Below are 15,010 nucleotides of genomic sequence, written 5' to 3'. Positions count from 1 at the left end.
CAGGCTTGCTCATTGGGGATAGATTAGGGATAGAATTAGCTCATGTTTTAAGTCGTTCAAATTCTGTGAAGCTGCTTTGCGACAATGCTTATTGTTAAAAGCGCTATACAAATAAATAAACTTGAATTTTCTCAACAAAAAAAAAGAGTCCAAAGAAATTATTGGCCTGTTTTATTTCAGCACATGCGGGACTTTTATTTTGAAACGTATCTTTCGTATGTGTAGTTCTACTTCCGGCTCTGACTGCCTTCACACTATTTACACACGAGCAGTTCAGGGCTTTTTATCCCGGAACAAGGTGTTAGTGGGACTCAGACGACGGTGTGAGCTTTGAGACGCGGTGTATCGGACACACTCCTGTGTGAGTGGAGCTGGAGAAGGCTGGATGATGCAGACGTGTCGCTCCTCTTCGGTGCTGGCTGTTAGCGGCGAGGTGTCGCTTTCTTTCCAGGACGAGCTTGCTGCTACCATCCACCGAGCCTTCGAGGTGGCGGTGGAGATCGCGGTGGTGGAGGTCAGTAAGTTAGTGAGCCAGGTGCTGGGTGATGTGCGCGAACAGATGCAGGAGACGCTGAGGGAGAACACGTTCCTCAAGACGCGCCTGCAGTCCGCCGAGCACGGGCTGGACACCGGGAGGAAGAGCAGGAAGAGCAGGAGCCCGGCTGGGGAGGATGAGGAGGATGAGGAGCCGCAAATCGAGTTCTCTCAGCGACACGAAAGCCAGACCAAGTGTGAGAGCCGGTGCACGGGGAAAGCAGACAGCCCAGCAGCTCAGGAAAGTGAGAAAAAGTGCCGATATGACAGCAGCTCTGAGAAACCGGACGAGTCTTTCTGTGAAATCCGTGAAGATGGAAGCGTTCGGTCACGTGACCTGGGCTCAGCATCCTTGCCAGTGCAGTGCTGTGATCAGAAGTCAGGTAATCAATCAGCCAATAGGCACCAAGGGCGTGGTCACGTGGTACCACAGGATGGTCGCAACAACCCTTGGACAAGACCTGCAAAATTAAATACTGGGCCGGAATTGCCGATATCAATGCCGATACTTTTTGTACTTTAGAAAAGGACTTTCGTGTTGGAGAGAGCAATGAGTCATAATTTATGAAGCAAATTTGAATGAAAATTTGGATTTTCATTATCATTGAATGGGGCGGCATGGTGATGTAGTGGTTAGCGCTGTCGCCTCACAGCAAGAAGGTTCGGGTTCGAGCCCCGTGGCCGGCGAGGGCCTTTCTGTGTGGAGTTTGCATGTTCTCCCCGTGTCCGCGTTGGGTTTCCTCCGGGTGCTCTGGTTTCCCCCACAGTCCAAAGACATGCAGGTTAGGTTAACTGGTGACTCTAAATTGACCGTAGGTGTGAATGTGAGTGTGAATGGTTGTCTGTGTCTATGTGTCAGCCCTGTGATGACCTGGCGACTTGTCCAGGGTGTACCCCGCCTTTCGCCCGTAGTCAGCTGGGATAGGCTCCAGCTTGCCTGCGACCCTGTAGAACAGGATAAAGCGGCTAGAGATGATGAGATGAATGATCTTGTGATTTTATTATTATTTTTTTCCCTTTAATTAGTTATCATGGGGCGGCACAGTGGTGTAGTGGTTAGCGCTGTCGCCTCACAGCAAGAAGGTCCGGGTTCGAGCCCTGTGGCCGGCGAGGGCCTTTCTGTGTGGAGTTTGCATGTTCTCCCCGTGTCCACGTGGGTTTCCTCCGGGTGCTCCGGTTTCCCCCACAGTCCAAAGACATGCAGGTTAGGTTAACTGGTGACTCTAAATTGACCGTAGGTGTGAATGTGAGTGTGAATGGTTGTCTATGTGTCAGCCCTGTGATGACCTGGTGACTTGTCCAGGGTGTACCCCGCCTTTCGCCCGTAGTCAGCTGGGATAGGCTCCAGCCTGCCTGTGACCCTGTAGAACAGGATAAAGCGGCTAGAGATAATGAGATGAATTTTGTTCAGTTTTTGTTCATAAATAACAATGTAACAAAAAAATCCCTTTCATTACACATAATTGTTTGTGAAAAATAAAGGCAATAGTGCAAATAACTAAACAAAAACTACTGTTGGCTCTCATTTACGATCTTTGGCTTTTTGCCCTCAAAGCCCTCCTGTGTCCAAGGAATTATCCCCTGTAGTCCCCTTTTGGGCCCTGTCCCCGTGTTGAGAACTACAGATTTATAGGTTTTTGTTCAGAAACAATAACATGTTTACATTTTTCTCCTTTATTGCACTTCTTCTCTGACTTACTAACTGTCCTGCCTTAGAGAAAATCCTTTCTGCAGGTACAGATGTTGCAATTATTCCCAGGTGTTTCTTGACAAGCTTGCTCAGAGAGTGGAATGTTGGCTCATTCGTTTTCCACCAAAGAAGTGGGTCTCCACCCTGTAGAATTGGCTTCTCTTCTGAGTACCGGCGCATTTCAATAATGGCATCCGTGGCAGTTGTGCGATGCTGCTGGAATGTAGGGATTTGAGAGTCAAACTCCTGTCCATATCCCACCTTTTGCTGCAGGTGAGGATGGAGAAGCCCCTGCAGGGGAGCTTGAGGTAGTTGCAGGAGCTGAGACAGAGCTGGTGGCAGAGCTTGTGCTTGGTTCAGGAGCTGACACTGAAGGGGCTGAGGTCTGGTTCACTAATTGCATTTCAGTGATGAGTCGTTTTTTCACAGCTTCAACATTTTCCATGTCACGGAACCCCAAAGTTTTTAAATCTTGTGTCCAGGTAGGTGCTGACAGCAAGACCATAAAAGGTTTCAATACCTCTGAAACAGAGCTGGCATTGTGCTGACGGCTCAGCAGCTAGCTCACTACCAGGGCACTCATGAGATGCAGTTGATCTCAGAAGTTGTGTAACCAGGGGAATCACTTTTGAAACTGAAACATGTTTTTCAGTTGAGATCTCTCTTTTTACTTCTTCAAATGGAGCCAGCAACACTCACAGTATAGTGGGGTTTGGGAGTCAGAGTGAGCATGAGCGGAGTGAGTGAGAGAAGCGATGTGCATGTGCAAACAATCACTTTGATGTAACGGGAGTTGTGTACTGAACGTAGAGAAGAGAAACTGAAATGTACATATCGATCTCATCACGCAAATATCGATCAATACCAACATTGGTATCGATATTTTTAGATCGATTCGCCCACCACTACCACTGGATCATTCCATGTCAAATCTCCGAATGCTCCCACTCGACCATCTCAGATCTGGCTGAAAAAATTCCAGGAGGTTCTCACACTTCCCAATAGGAAAAGTCCCAAATTTTAGCTCCCAACTCCTTGTAGTTTTGTCATAAATATTTTTGCAACTAACCTCGGACCCGTTTTGAGCAGAGTTTTTTGAGGAGCCACTTTGAGATTGCTGTATCTAGAAAAGTATTTAAGCCGGGTCCTTCACGTTTTCAGGGGTCAAAATCTGGCACCAGTACTTGTAGAATATGGACTTTTACATGTGTGATTTTGGTTTATCATAGAATCCTGGGGGCTTGAATTTGCTCGGAAATTCTACACTACGCTCTGTGGCAGCATATTTGAAGGACTGTGGAAAGTGCAATTTCAAAGACAGAGGCTTGATATTGCACATACTCCTTCCCATGTATACTGTGTGTTCTAAAACTGCCCTTCTGTGATGAGCGGTTTGGAAGATATTAAAGTTTAAAAATGGAAAAAATTAATTTGGTGACGTTTTTGGCATGTTATAGCAAAAAAAATGACCGCATCCACCAACATAAAATTGCCTGTTTTAGAAAGATTAGATGCCTGTTTTTAACATATCCAAAATTTGTGATGGTGTTCTGCCTTATTTTTGCAAAATGATTTTTTGAAAATGTGGTGTTCGCATACACGCACAGCATTCATGGCCTATGAAAGCATTTTCAAATGCTAACAAAATGCCCTGAATTTATGAGACACGGCTTAAACTCAACAAGATGTTTCATTTGGTTGATGGTAAACTATACCTGAAGGATAACCTACACTACCGTTCAAAAGTTTGGGGTCACCCAGACAATTTTGTGTTTTCCATGAAAAGTCACACTTTTATTTCCCACCATAAGTTGTAAAATGAATAGAAAATATAGTCAAGACCTTTTTCTGGCCATTTGGAGCATTTAATCGACCCCACAAATGTGATGCTCCAGAAACTCAGGCCAAGTTTACATTAGACTGTATCTGTCTCGTTTTCTTCGCGGATGCACTGTCTGTTTACATTAAAACGCCTGGAAACGCCGGGAAACGGGAATCCGCCAGGGTCCACATATTCAATCCAGATCGTGTCAGCTCCGGTGCTGTGTAAACATTGAGAATACGCGGATATGCTGTGCTGAGCTCTAGCTGGCGTCGTCATTGGACAACGTCACTGTGACATCCACCTTCCTGATTCGCTGGCGTTGGTCATGTGACGCGACTGCTGAAAAACGGCGCGGATTTCCGCCTTGTATCACCTTTCATTAAAGAGTATAAAAGTACGAAAATACTGCAAATACTGATGCAAATACTGCCCATTGTGTAGTTATGATTGTCTTTAGGCTTGCCATCCTTCCACTTGCAAGTGGTAAGTGACTTGCGCATGCTGCCCGATATGCACTGGAATCTCACTCTCTCTCTCTCTCTCTCGCTCTCTCTCTCACACACACACACACACACACACACACACACACACACACACACACACACAGCAGCTCAGTCCCGAATCACTGCTCGTGCGCTTCACTCGCGCGCTCTGTGAGCTGCGCAGGGCCGGAGTGCGCACCCTCCAGAGGGCACTCACTGTTCAGGGCGGAGTGATTTGGAGCGCAGCCGCTGAGGAGGAAGCGATGAGCCGTACTGACACATTTCAACTTGCGTGCCGAATTAGTCATGTGATTAGCGTATCCGTCTATTGGCGTTGCTGTGTGCACGCGAATCGTGTATTGGCATTGCTGTGTGCACGCTAATCGTTTTTAAAAACGTTAATCTGGTGATCCGCTGATACGGTCTAATGTAAACCCCACCTCAATCTGCTCAAAGGAAGGTCAGTTTTATAGCTTCTCTGAAGAGCTCAACTGTTTTCAGCTGTGCTAACATGATTGTACAAGGGTTTTCTAATCATCCATTAGCCTTCTGAGGCAATGAGCAAACACATTGTACCATTAGAACACTGGAGTGAGAGTTGCTGGAAATGGGCCTCTATACACCTATGGAGATATTGCACCAAAAACCACACATTTGCAGCTAGAATAGTCATTTACCACATTAGCAATGTATAGAGTGGATTTCTGATTAGTTTAAAGTGATCTGCATTGAAAAGAACAGTGCTTTTCTTTCAAAAATAAGGACATTTCAAAGTGACCCCAAACTTTTGAACGGTAGTGTACATGCACACATTTACATACTGAAATATTGGAGCTCTAATATGGGTGAAAACTGAAACTTGTTTTCATTGCAACATTTCTGTTGTACCATAATTTAGAAGAAAAAGCAACCTGTATGCTTCAGTTAGTATTTATCCATGATAAAAAGTCTTTGACAGTCCAGTAGAATTGATTATGATTTATTATTTATGACATTTATTAAATTTATTATAAAGCTGGTAACTTTGGGACAGCTCTTGTAAATTATTTGAACTCTTTCATGAAACTTTCAGATGCTTTGATGTCCAGTGTATATACACTTAAAAATATTTTTATGACAAAACTATAAGGAGTTGGGAGCTAAAATTTGGGACTTTTCCTATTGGGAAGTGTGTAAACCTCCTGGAATTTTTTCAGGCAAATCTGAGATGGTCGAGTGGGAGCATTCGGAGATTTGACATGGAATGACCCCACTACAATTCTCACCTCAAATCACATGTTCATTTAATGCAGAGTTAATGAACCATACCTTGGTGTGTTTGTTTAAATCATTCATAGTATTATGAACTATTGGCCAGTACTAACTTGAATACAATGTCATTATCTATCCATCGATCCATCCATTATCTGTAGCTGCTTATCCTGTTCTGCAGGGTCGCAGGCAAGCTGGAGCCTATCCCAGCTGACTATGGGTGAGAGGCGGGGTACACCCTGGACAAGTCGCCAGGCCGTCACAGGGCTGACACAGAGACAAACAACCATTCACATTCACGGTCAATTTAGAACCACCAATTAGCCTAACTTGCATGTCTTTGGGCTATGGAGGAAACCACACACAGACACGGGGAGAACATGCAAACTCTACACAGAAAGGCCCTCGCCGGCCGCTGGGCTCGCACCCAGAACCTTCTTGCTGTGAGGCGACAGTGCTAACCACTACGCCGCCGTGATCCAATATGATATCGCTAATGCTTTGCTATTGCTAATTTACAAAAAAATTGCACTCTGGCTAACAGGACGTGAAAGTAAGGTCAGAAGGTCAGTGTGTGCTGCGCCATAGCTATTCTGCACTGAATTGGAGAACCTGTGTTGGTTTTCACATTAATAAAACAAGGCAATTATTTTTAATGTATGTACTTATTTGTCAAACTCCACACAGAAAGGCCCTTGCCGGCTGCTGGGCTTGAACCCAGGACCTTTTTGCTGTGAGGCAATAGTGCTAACCACTACACCACCCTATGCAGCCATTTCGTTTGAAATATTCTGCAAATACAACCCTATACACAATCACTACGTTTACATGCACATAGAGAGAATCGAATTTCTGCCGTTGCTCGACTGAAATCGAAGTTCAAAATGCCATGTATACACCTTAATTCGGCTGAAATTGAACCGAACTTGATTTGTCGGAATCGAGCTACACGACCTAGTTTATGCGATTTCTGCCGAGCTACTTTGTGCATGTGTACCCTATCGAGCTAGTTGTCGAGCTACTTCCGGAAGTGACGAGTGACGAGACCACAAGCGGGAAACACAACAGCCTCGGTCGGCATGACAACAGTAGTAGCGCGCAGCAGAAGAGGTCAGGAGGAACAAACGAAGAAGAGAAAATGGCGATGTAGAGCTCTCTGAAGTGTGGGTGGAGCACAGAGGACGGCAGGACAAAGCTTCTGGTACTAATAGGCTTTTTATTGTCAGACTTTTCAGTTTAACAGCCGACTTTTATTCTTGAGAGAAAAACACGCGCGCGCTGTGTTCTAGTCCCGTGAAGAGCTCTCCCCTCTGCTCTCCCTCTGCCTCCTTAAATAGGGCGCGGTTACTGGGAAGACACACAAACACAGGTTAATTACCGTCAGGCGAAGTGATTCTGCCACTCACCTTCCCTGGCTCCGCCCTCCTGTCACAGACCGGCGCTTGACCACGCCCCCACTGCTACAGGCAAGCAGAAACGTGCACTTCTGGAGCAATGAGGAGACAGACTTCATGCTCCTTCAGCTTAAGGAGTTGAATATATTAAAACTCATGGACGGGAGAAAAACGCGCAATGGAGAACACGGAACTGATAACTTTGTTTACACTCTTGAATAGCTCTTCATGACGACAACCGGAAGTGTACCAACACGATGGGGCGTGTTGCGCCACCTGTGGCTCGGGTGCACAATGCACCTCACACAATAGCCCGATTTCAGTTGTGTGCATGTAGGATTGGATTTCTCTGGCACCCCTGCTGGGACCTTCAGCTCGATTACCGACAGCAGCTCGATTTGGATGTGCATGTAAACGTAGTCAATGATGTGAGGGCACTCCCTACCATGCCCTTATCACGCTTCACCTTCTGTGAACGCCATGTCACCAGGCTTGTAGTACTCAAGTCCGACTCGTGCCCTAATTTTAAGGACTCTTGACTTGGGCTCGGACTCATGCGTTAACGGCATTAGGGCTCGAAAAATTGGAGACGAGGACTCGGATTTTTTCTTTACTTTTTGTAACATGCCATAATAATTTGGCATAAGATATTTATATCTACATTAATTTTGTACTAATTTTGTGTAAAAGTGTCACACCTGCGTGCCTTGGCACGTGCATTAGATAGACCCTCGGGCGTGCTCTGGACAGCGCGTGTACCAAGTGGACTCTCGCGTGTGTGCGCTGTAAACGACTCGCACCTGCACAGGATTTAAGGTGCAATCAGTGAGCCGATATAAAAACCGTGAGAGAGCACTTACTTTGCGAAGTATTGAGTTGTGTTTCTGACACATTACCGAGCCTTATTTCCTTGTTTTGGTTTCCTGATCCATGATTTCCTGTTTCTTGTCTTTGATTCTGCCGAGTCTCCGATAGCCTGTTTGCGTCTCGCTCGACCTATTGCCCGTTTCACTGTTATGATTTTTCCAGCCGTTCTGGATTGTTTACTGTCTTCACTTGTATTAATAAACACACCTTCTACACTCACATCCGTCTCCCAACCATCTCTGACAGAATACTTCACACTCCCTGACAAAGAGAACCACATTCACCTGTTCATACGTCATGTTCAGGAACAAACTAATGTTAATGGTGCTGAAATAGCCACCATCAAATGGTGCGGTTGGAGTCTTGGACTCGACTTGAAATTTATTAATTTTTTTTTTAAATGACTTGGACTTGATTCAGACTTGAACACTGGGGACTCGAGACTGGACACGGACTCAAGGTTTAGTGACTTGACTACAACACTGGGTCACGCCACTGGTGGGCATGTAGAAGCATGCTTTGACTAGTTTTCAGTCTGCTGTGGAAAAAAACCTCATGTTTGCTTTTTAATAATTGATTTTTGGATGTATGATCATTTAATGATGGTCTGACCTGGGGATCTACCCCCATATGTCATGTTTTGATGTACAGTATATCAACTGTTTTTTGTATTGCTTTTATGAGGTAAATAATAATCTAGCCTTAATAATGTTGCCTTTCCAGGTCCACCACATGAACCTCTTAATCCAGAGAACCAACAGATGGCACAACACAGCCAAGATGTACATGGGGACCAGAATCCACCATCTGTTGAGCAGCCAGTCTGCAAGAAAGAGGAGAACCTAGAACCACAACTGGGTGATGCTTCTGGAGAAGATGAGGGGGATGATGAGAATAATCCGCATGAAGACGATGATGACGTCAGGCCAAGCTGTAGCTTTAACTCTGAGCATGATGAAGAGTATGAGCCAGACAAACTTTCCCTGGTTCAGTCTAAACTGTTGGAGGACTGGAGGCCTGACCTCGAGGTGCCACAAAGTGATCAGAACGATGACGGAAATGCTGGCCCCAGCCGTAGTCTTGGTAAGAAGTTGTTATCGAGCTTTGGTCTTCCTGAATTAGGATATTCCTGGTCATCTTGCATGACTTTGGCTTGGCGTGCTATGTGTTAAAGCTGTTATTGTAAAATATCACCACATGAGAGGTCAAGAGCAGCTCTAGAACATTTGGCACATTAAGTGAATAGTTATCATAGTATTGAACATATTAGGTTTTCGATCATTTCATCAAAGTTGCAATGATGAGTACTTTTGTATAATCTACTTTCATATTAATTAAAGGGATTTTTCATTAGCGAAAACATATTTTCAAAACAACTTCACAACTCCGCCCTTATTGCCACTTGTATCAACAGCTTCATCAGTTATACTTGATGGCGAGAGATCCCTGCTATTAATATACTGCGTGCATTCACACCTGTGACATCATGAGATTACCATGATACTGTGGTCTGGATGTGTGGATTTTTGCAAAACCCGCAAGATCCGTAAATGCGTCCCTGGGATAATGCATGTATAGTTGCAGTCAGAAGTTTACATGTGCTCATTATAGACATGAATGTCCTGCCAATATTTAGGCTTTTTCTGGGGAAGAATGATTGTGCAACATACATATTTAACAGAAAAAAAATTGGTGCACAAGATTTTTAATTTATTTTGGGTTTTGGGTCAGTCCATGAAATGGGGTTACCAAAATGTGACATAGAGGGAGTCACTTAAAACAATTTACAACTGAAAACTTTTATTTCCATGAAGCATTGACCATATAAGAAAATATAACATAGTTGTTAAGATAACTCCTGCTCTACAATGTATGATAAAATCCATAAGTATTTACCCGGTTGCTAATGTAACAAGGACACGAACAAGCTTTTAAAAATAAAGGAAAAATATTGATAAAATCAATTTTTTGCTTTTATTTGCTTACTGTAAACATTAACACTGAATAAGAATTCATTAGAAATATTAGTTCAACATCATAAACACTGAAAATATGAAATACCAGTATTTCACAAACTTCATAAAATCTCTAAGATTTGAACAGTAACAACAGATCATGCACCAAAACGGCTGATAAACGTAACAAAGACACGACAGCGAATAGTGTCTGAAAACATAAACAAGTCAAAATCTTCCCGTCAAAACAGGCGATCAGATTGTCGGCGTTGTGACAAATGTTTAGCTGTAAGATGATATCGTCGTGTTATACAAGTCACAATAACATAGTAGACTTCCTTATCACATAATATCACCAACTGTCCGTCGAACGCAACATGGTTTTAAGCGTAACTTTGCTGGACACGCTGATAATATCACCTACTTGCTCTTGCTGGCCGCCATTTTGATGCCATTGATAGCGACGAGAGCACGTGTTGTGGTGTGTGAGATCCCGCGAGAAGTTATCTCGCGTCAGTTCAGCTGACCTAGATTGAGTAAATGGGTCTCGCAGGTTGTGAACGAACCAGGAAGTGAGTGGACGCTAAGTTAGGATGTGAGAAAAAAACATCGATAATTTCTTTTATTGCCGTTTTGTTTAAATTTCTTTCTACCTACATCGTTTTATAGTATATTCTTTATATTAAAAACATCAATCATGATTTCAACTTGTTTCATCATTTTTTATAAGCCTGGTTTCTAACGTAACACGGTAGGACACCACAATGTTACGTTCACAACCTATTTTTAGTGGATGAATTAGAAGCTAAATAGTTTATAGAACCTTCTTAACTTTATTATGTGAGTGTAAAACTAAATTGCATGTACCATGAAACTAATTTTATTGAAATTCTCAGAAAGTAATGAAGGTTTATTTAAGCTCAGTCAGCAAATATTCCATGTCACAAAAAACGTGTCATCCGTGTCCAGTCACAGGGGAAGAAAATGTTTCACATTTCTTTATTTCAAAAGAAAACTTCATTTTTTTATTTATTTTATTTCTTCAAACAATATTTATGGATAATCTGCTAAATATTTCTTTAAATCATGGAAATTAAAGATGAAATGATTATGTAAACCCGGACCAATGAAAAGTAACATCATTTCATGGACTGACCCTTTTCTGAAATCAACTCGGGGTCAAAAATACACATATGCTCACTTGGATGATTAATTCAGTGGTGCTGAGAGTTCCAAAATGCCTTTTAACTTGCCGAGGCTAAGGCCCCTGACCCCCAAGGTTTGGGTGGCAATCTCTGAGCAAATTCTGCAGTATGACCTAAAGTTGTAGTCAGAGGTTTACATACACTCATCATGGACATGACCGTCATGGCAATATAAGGCTTTCTTTGAACTGGTCTTTTTCTGGGGAAGAATTTATTGTACAACATACATCTTTAATAGAGGAAAACAAGAATTTGATGCACATTTTAATTATATTTTAGCTTGTCTGAGATCAGTGTCAAAAAAAAAAAAATACATGACAGCACACCTAATATTTGGCTAAATGTCCCTTAGCAAATTTCACCTTGACCAGACACTTTTGGTAGCCATCAACAAGCTTCTCCGAGAATTATTTACATTACAGGCATTTAACAGACGCTCTTATCCAGAGTGACGTGCAACATACCCAGAGCAGTTGGGGATTAGGTGCCTTGCTCAAGGGCACTTCAGCTATTCCTGCCGGTCCAGGGAATCAAACTGGTGACCTTTTGGTCCCAAAGCTGCTTCTCTAACCATTCGGCCATGGCTTCACCCAAGTCTAGTTGAATATTGCACCATTCTTGTAGAAATAATGATGGAATATATTTTTATTTAGGACAGCCCAATTGTGCGCAGTTCACAATCTCATAAATTGCCACCATGAACATCTTTTCAACAGGGTCCTCATACAGTCATATACACACACTAACCTAACCACATATCTTTGAACTGTGGGGGAAACTGGAGCACCCAGAGGAAACCCAAACAGACACGGGGAGAACATGCAAACTCCACACAGAAAGGCCCCCTTTGGCTGCTGGGCTTGAACCCAGACCCTTCTTGCTGTGAGGTGACAGTGGAGTGCTAACCACTACATGATTGTTGACAAAGTTCAATTAAATTTAAATTTGCGCATTTCCTGGTACAGGCCTAACTTTTAAGCATGGTCTACATATTTTCAATCGGATTGAGGTCAGGACTTTGGGAAGGCCATTCCAAAAGCTTAATGTTAACCTGCTTTATCCATTCCACAACCAGCTTTGATGGGTATTTGGGCCATTGTCCTGTTGAAACACCCAATTGTGTCAATTTTTCATGGTTTGAGGCTATGCTGAAGAGTTCTGAGGTCATCCTGCGTCTTCATTATTCCATCCACTTTATGCAATGCATCAGTTCCACTGGCCACAAAACAGCCCCAGAGTATGCTGCTACCACCACCATCCATGGTTGGTGCAGTGTTCTTGGGGTTGAAGGCCTCACCTTTACTCCTCCAGATATACCTCTGGGCATTGTGGCCAAACTTTCCTCCAGAAGGCTTTTTGTTTGTCCATGTGGTTAACTGCAAACTTTAATCAAGCTTGAAGGTGTTGATTTTGGAGCAGGGGCTTCTTTCTTGGATGGCAGCCTCTCGGTCCATCTAAAACTCTCTTGACCATACACAGCATTCCAGCAGTTTCCAGTTCATGGCAGGCCTGTGCCTTGATGGTTCTTGGGTTGTTCCTGATCATTCAAACCAATTTCCTCTCAGTTGTGAGGGAAAGTTTGGGTCGTCTTCCAGACCTTGGCAAAGTGACTGCATATCCCAGTAACTAGTACTTATGTCCAACTGTTTGATCTGATCTTGGAATCTGCAGTTGTTTTAGAACTGGCTACAAGAGACATTCCTGAATTGTGTGAGGATCCTCTTCCTCAGATCTGCACTGAGCTCCTTGGACTTTCCCACTGTTCTGTGCCTTGGTCAATCCAGTGAGTGCTCTCAAATACACTATTTTTTTTAAATGCTTGCACAGAGAAGCTACCAGCTGTAGTCGATCATGATCGCTAACAGGAAGTTCAGAGGCCTTGGCAAGTTAAGGCATTTTGCCACTTTCAGCACTACTGAATTTAATAATCTAAATGCATGTATGTATAATTTTGATCCAGAGTTGATTTTCAGAAAACCCAAAGTAAATTTAAAAATTTGTGCACCAATTGTTCAATTTTTTTTCTATTAAAGATGTATGTTGTACATTCTGCCCCAGAAAAGGAACCGTTCAAAAGTCATTGAAAGCCTAAGATTGCTACAACATTCGTGTCCATGATGAGTGTACATAAACTTCTGACCACAACTGTGCATTCTTTCAATGCACTCGACCGTGTGAATTTTGTTGCCCTGTTTCGTGTTTTCAGTATAAAAATGATATTGAAGCTATAATATGATTGCATATGATATATGTGATATGTGAAAATTGTGTTCTCATTTTTAGATGCTCCAGTCATGATCTCTGCACCTGTTGGTGGTAATCCCAGCTTTTCAGCCTCCTTTGATGCTCTCTACCAATCAGTAGCCAGAACTCATCTTGTCCATCCTGCTCCTCAAAATGACTATGTCGAGATGAGGACAAACGTCCCCACCAGGATTCACCAGTGTAAAATCTGTGGGCATTCCTTTAGTCGGGCAAGTGATTTACGCAGACATCATAGTCACCGGCACAGAGTGAGAGCAGCTAACCCAGCTAAAGCAGGAAGTCCAGGGAGACCCATCAAACAGCAGCTGTTTCCTCCAGGCTGTAGCCCATATCACTGCAACGAATGTGGCCGGGACTTCAACCGCATGGAAAACTTAAAGACGCATTTGCGCATACACACCGGAGAACGGCCGTACTCTTGTTCTGTGTGTGGGGTACGGTTCCGGCACTCAGGGGCACTCACACGCCACTTCCGTATCCACACAGGTGAAAAACCGTATGTGTGCGGGCAGTGTGGGAAACGTTTCCGGAACTGTGGAGGCCTACGTTTCCACCAGAAATCCCACACTACAGATAGACACATGGTTTTGAATTGTGTTTGAATAAAATGGATTGGTTTTGGAGTTATTGTATAGTTGTGTGAAAATTATTTTATTTTTTAGGGCTGGCTAGTCTGACCTCATATCAGCATCCTGATAATTTTCAACTTTTACCTCGATAATATATTAACAGGAATTTTTTTTTTTTTAAATATGCTTGTTCAAAATTTCACTTTTAAGTAGCTGCTCTTGCACTAAAGATTTGCTGAAAGATGCTGAAGTATTATAAGAAAATTGTGAGGGATTTTTGTGAAGAGTTAAAACAAGTATTTGTTCCATTGTAGCTGTGGGATCTGTAGGAGTGTGTGTGTGTGTCTGTGTGTGTGTCTTTCCATATTGAGTGGTATTAATAAATGTGTGTGTTAGAGATGGTTGTTTTTGGGAAATTACGTGAGTGCGTTCATAATTTTTGGACTTGCACTCTTGTAAGCTTTGTTGGATGAATCGTTTTGTTTTTCCAACAATTTACATTGGACACTGTCCTATATTTCAATTCCACTAAATTTTACTGTATATTGCTTTCAACAATGGACAATGTCACAAAGTAGACTGACTGACTGATATATTAATTCCAGCTTTGAGAATTGTTAAATTTAGACATTTATCCCTAAGGAACAAGCCAGAACCAATGGTGGCAAGGGAAAAACTCCCTGAGACCACATGAGGAAGAAACCTTGAGAGGAACCAGACTCAAAAGGAAACAATCCTCATCTGGGTTACATCAGCTAGTCCGATTATAAGTAATTCCCTTGTTTGTGAAGATTCTCAGTCATCCAGGTCATGGTAAACGAGAGCAACTGGACTTTCTTGAAGACGTTTCGCCTCTCATCTGAAAGGCTTCTTCAGTTCTGTCTGACTAATAGGGACTATCAGGTATTTATCCTCTTATGGATGAAAAGCAATCCTAACGTGTCGTTGAGCCATCCTGTTGGTGTGGGTCACG

General features: G+C 43.0%; 1 protein-coding gene across 1 annotated transcript; it reads left to right on the top strand.

Moving 5' to 3' along the window:
* The first annotated feature begins 266 nt into the window (after nucleotides 1-266).
* On the top strand, nucleotides 267-14,095 carry LOC132894512 (zinc finger protein 358-like). Its single transcript, XM_060934424.1, has 3 exons — nucleotides 267-917; nucleotides 8,767-9,126; nucleotides 13,487-14,095. The coding sequence occupies exons 1-3, from the start codon at nucleotides 386-388 to the stop codon at nucleotides 14,068-14,070; spliced, it is 1,476 nt and encodes a 491-aa protein (XP_060790407.1). The 5' UTR covers nucleotides 267-385; the 3' UTR covers nucleotides 14,071-14,095.
* The last annotated feature ends 915 nt before the right edge of the window (nucleotides 14,096-15,010 follow it).

This window comes from Neoarius graeffei, chromosome 1, assembly GCF_027579695.1.
Source record: "Neoarius graeffei isolate fNeoGra1 chromosome 1, fNeoGra1.pri, whole genome shotgun sequence".
NCBI lineage: Eukaryota > Metazoa > Chordata > Actinopteri > Siluriformes > Ariidae > Neoarius > Neoarius graeffei.
The sequence above is the reverse complement of the archived record's forward strand: the minus strand, read 5'-3'. Positions and strand labels throughout refer to the sequence as shown.

What these genes read in the sequence shown, in the direction of transcription:
- LOC132894512 (XM_060934424.1), top strand. Translation starts at nt 386, where the DNA reads ATGATGCAGACGTGTCGCTCCTCTTCGGTGCTGGCTGTTAGCGGCGAG. An exon ending in GTGCTGTGATCAGAAGTCAG is followed by an intron (nt 918 to 8,766) that starts GTAATCAATCAG and finishes TTGCCTTTCCAG; the next exon opens with GTCCACCACATGAACCTCTT. An exon ending in TGGCCCCAGCCGTAGTCTTG is followed by an intron (nt 9,127 to 13,486) that starts GTAAGAAGTTGT and finishes TCTCATTTTTAG; the next exon opens with ATGCTCCAGTCATGATCTCT.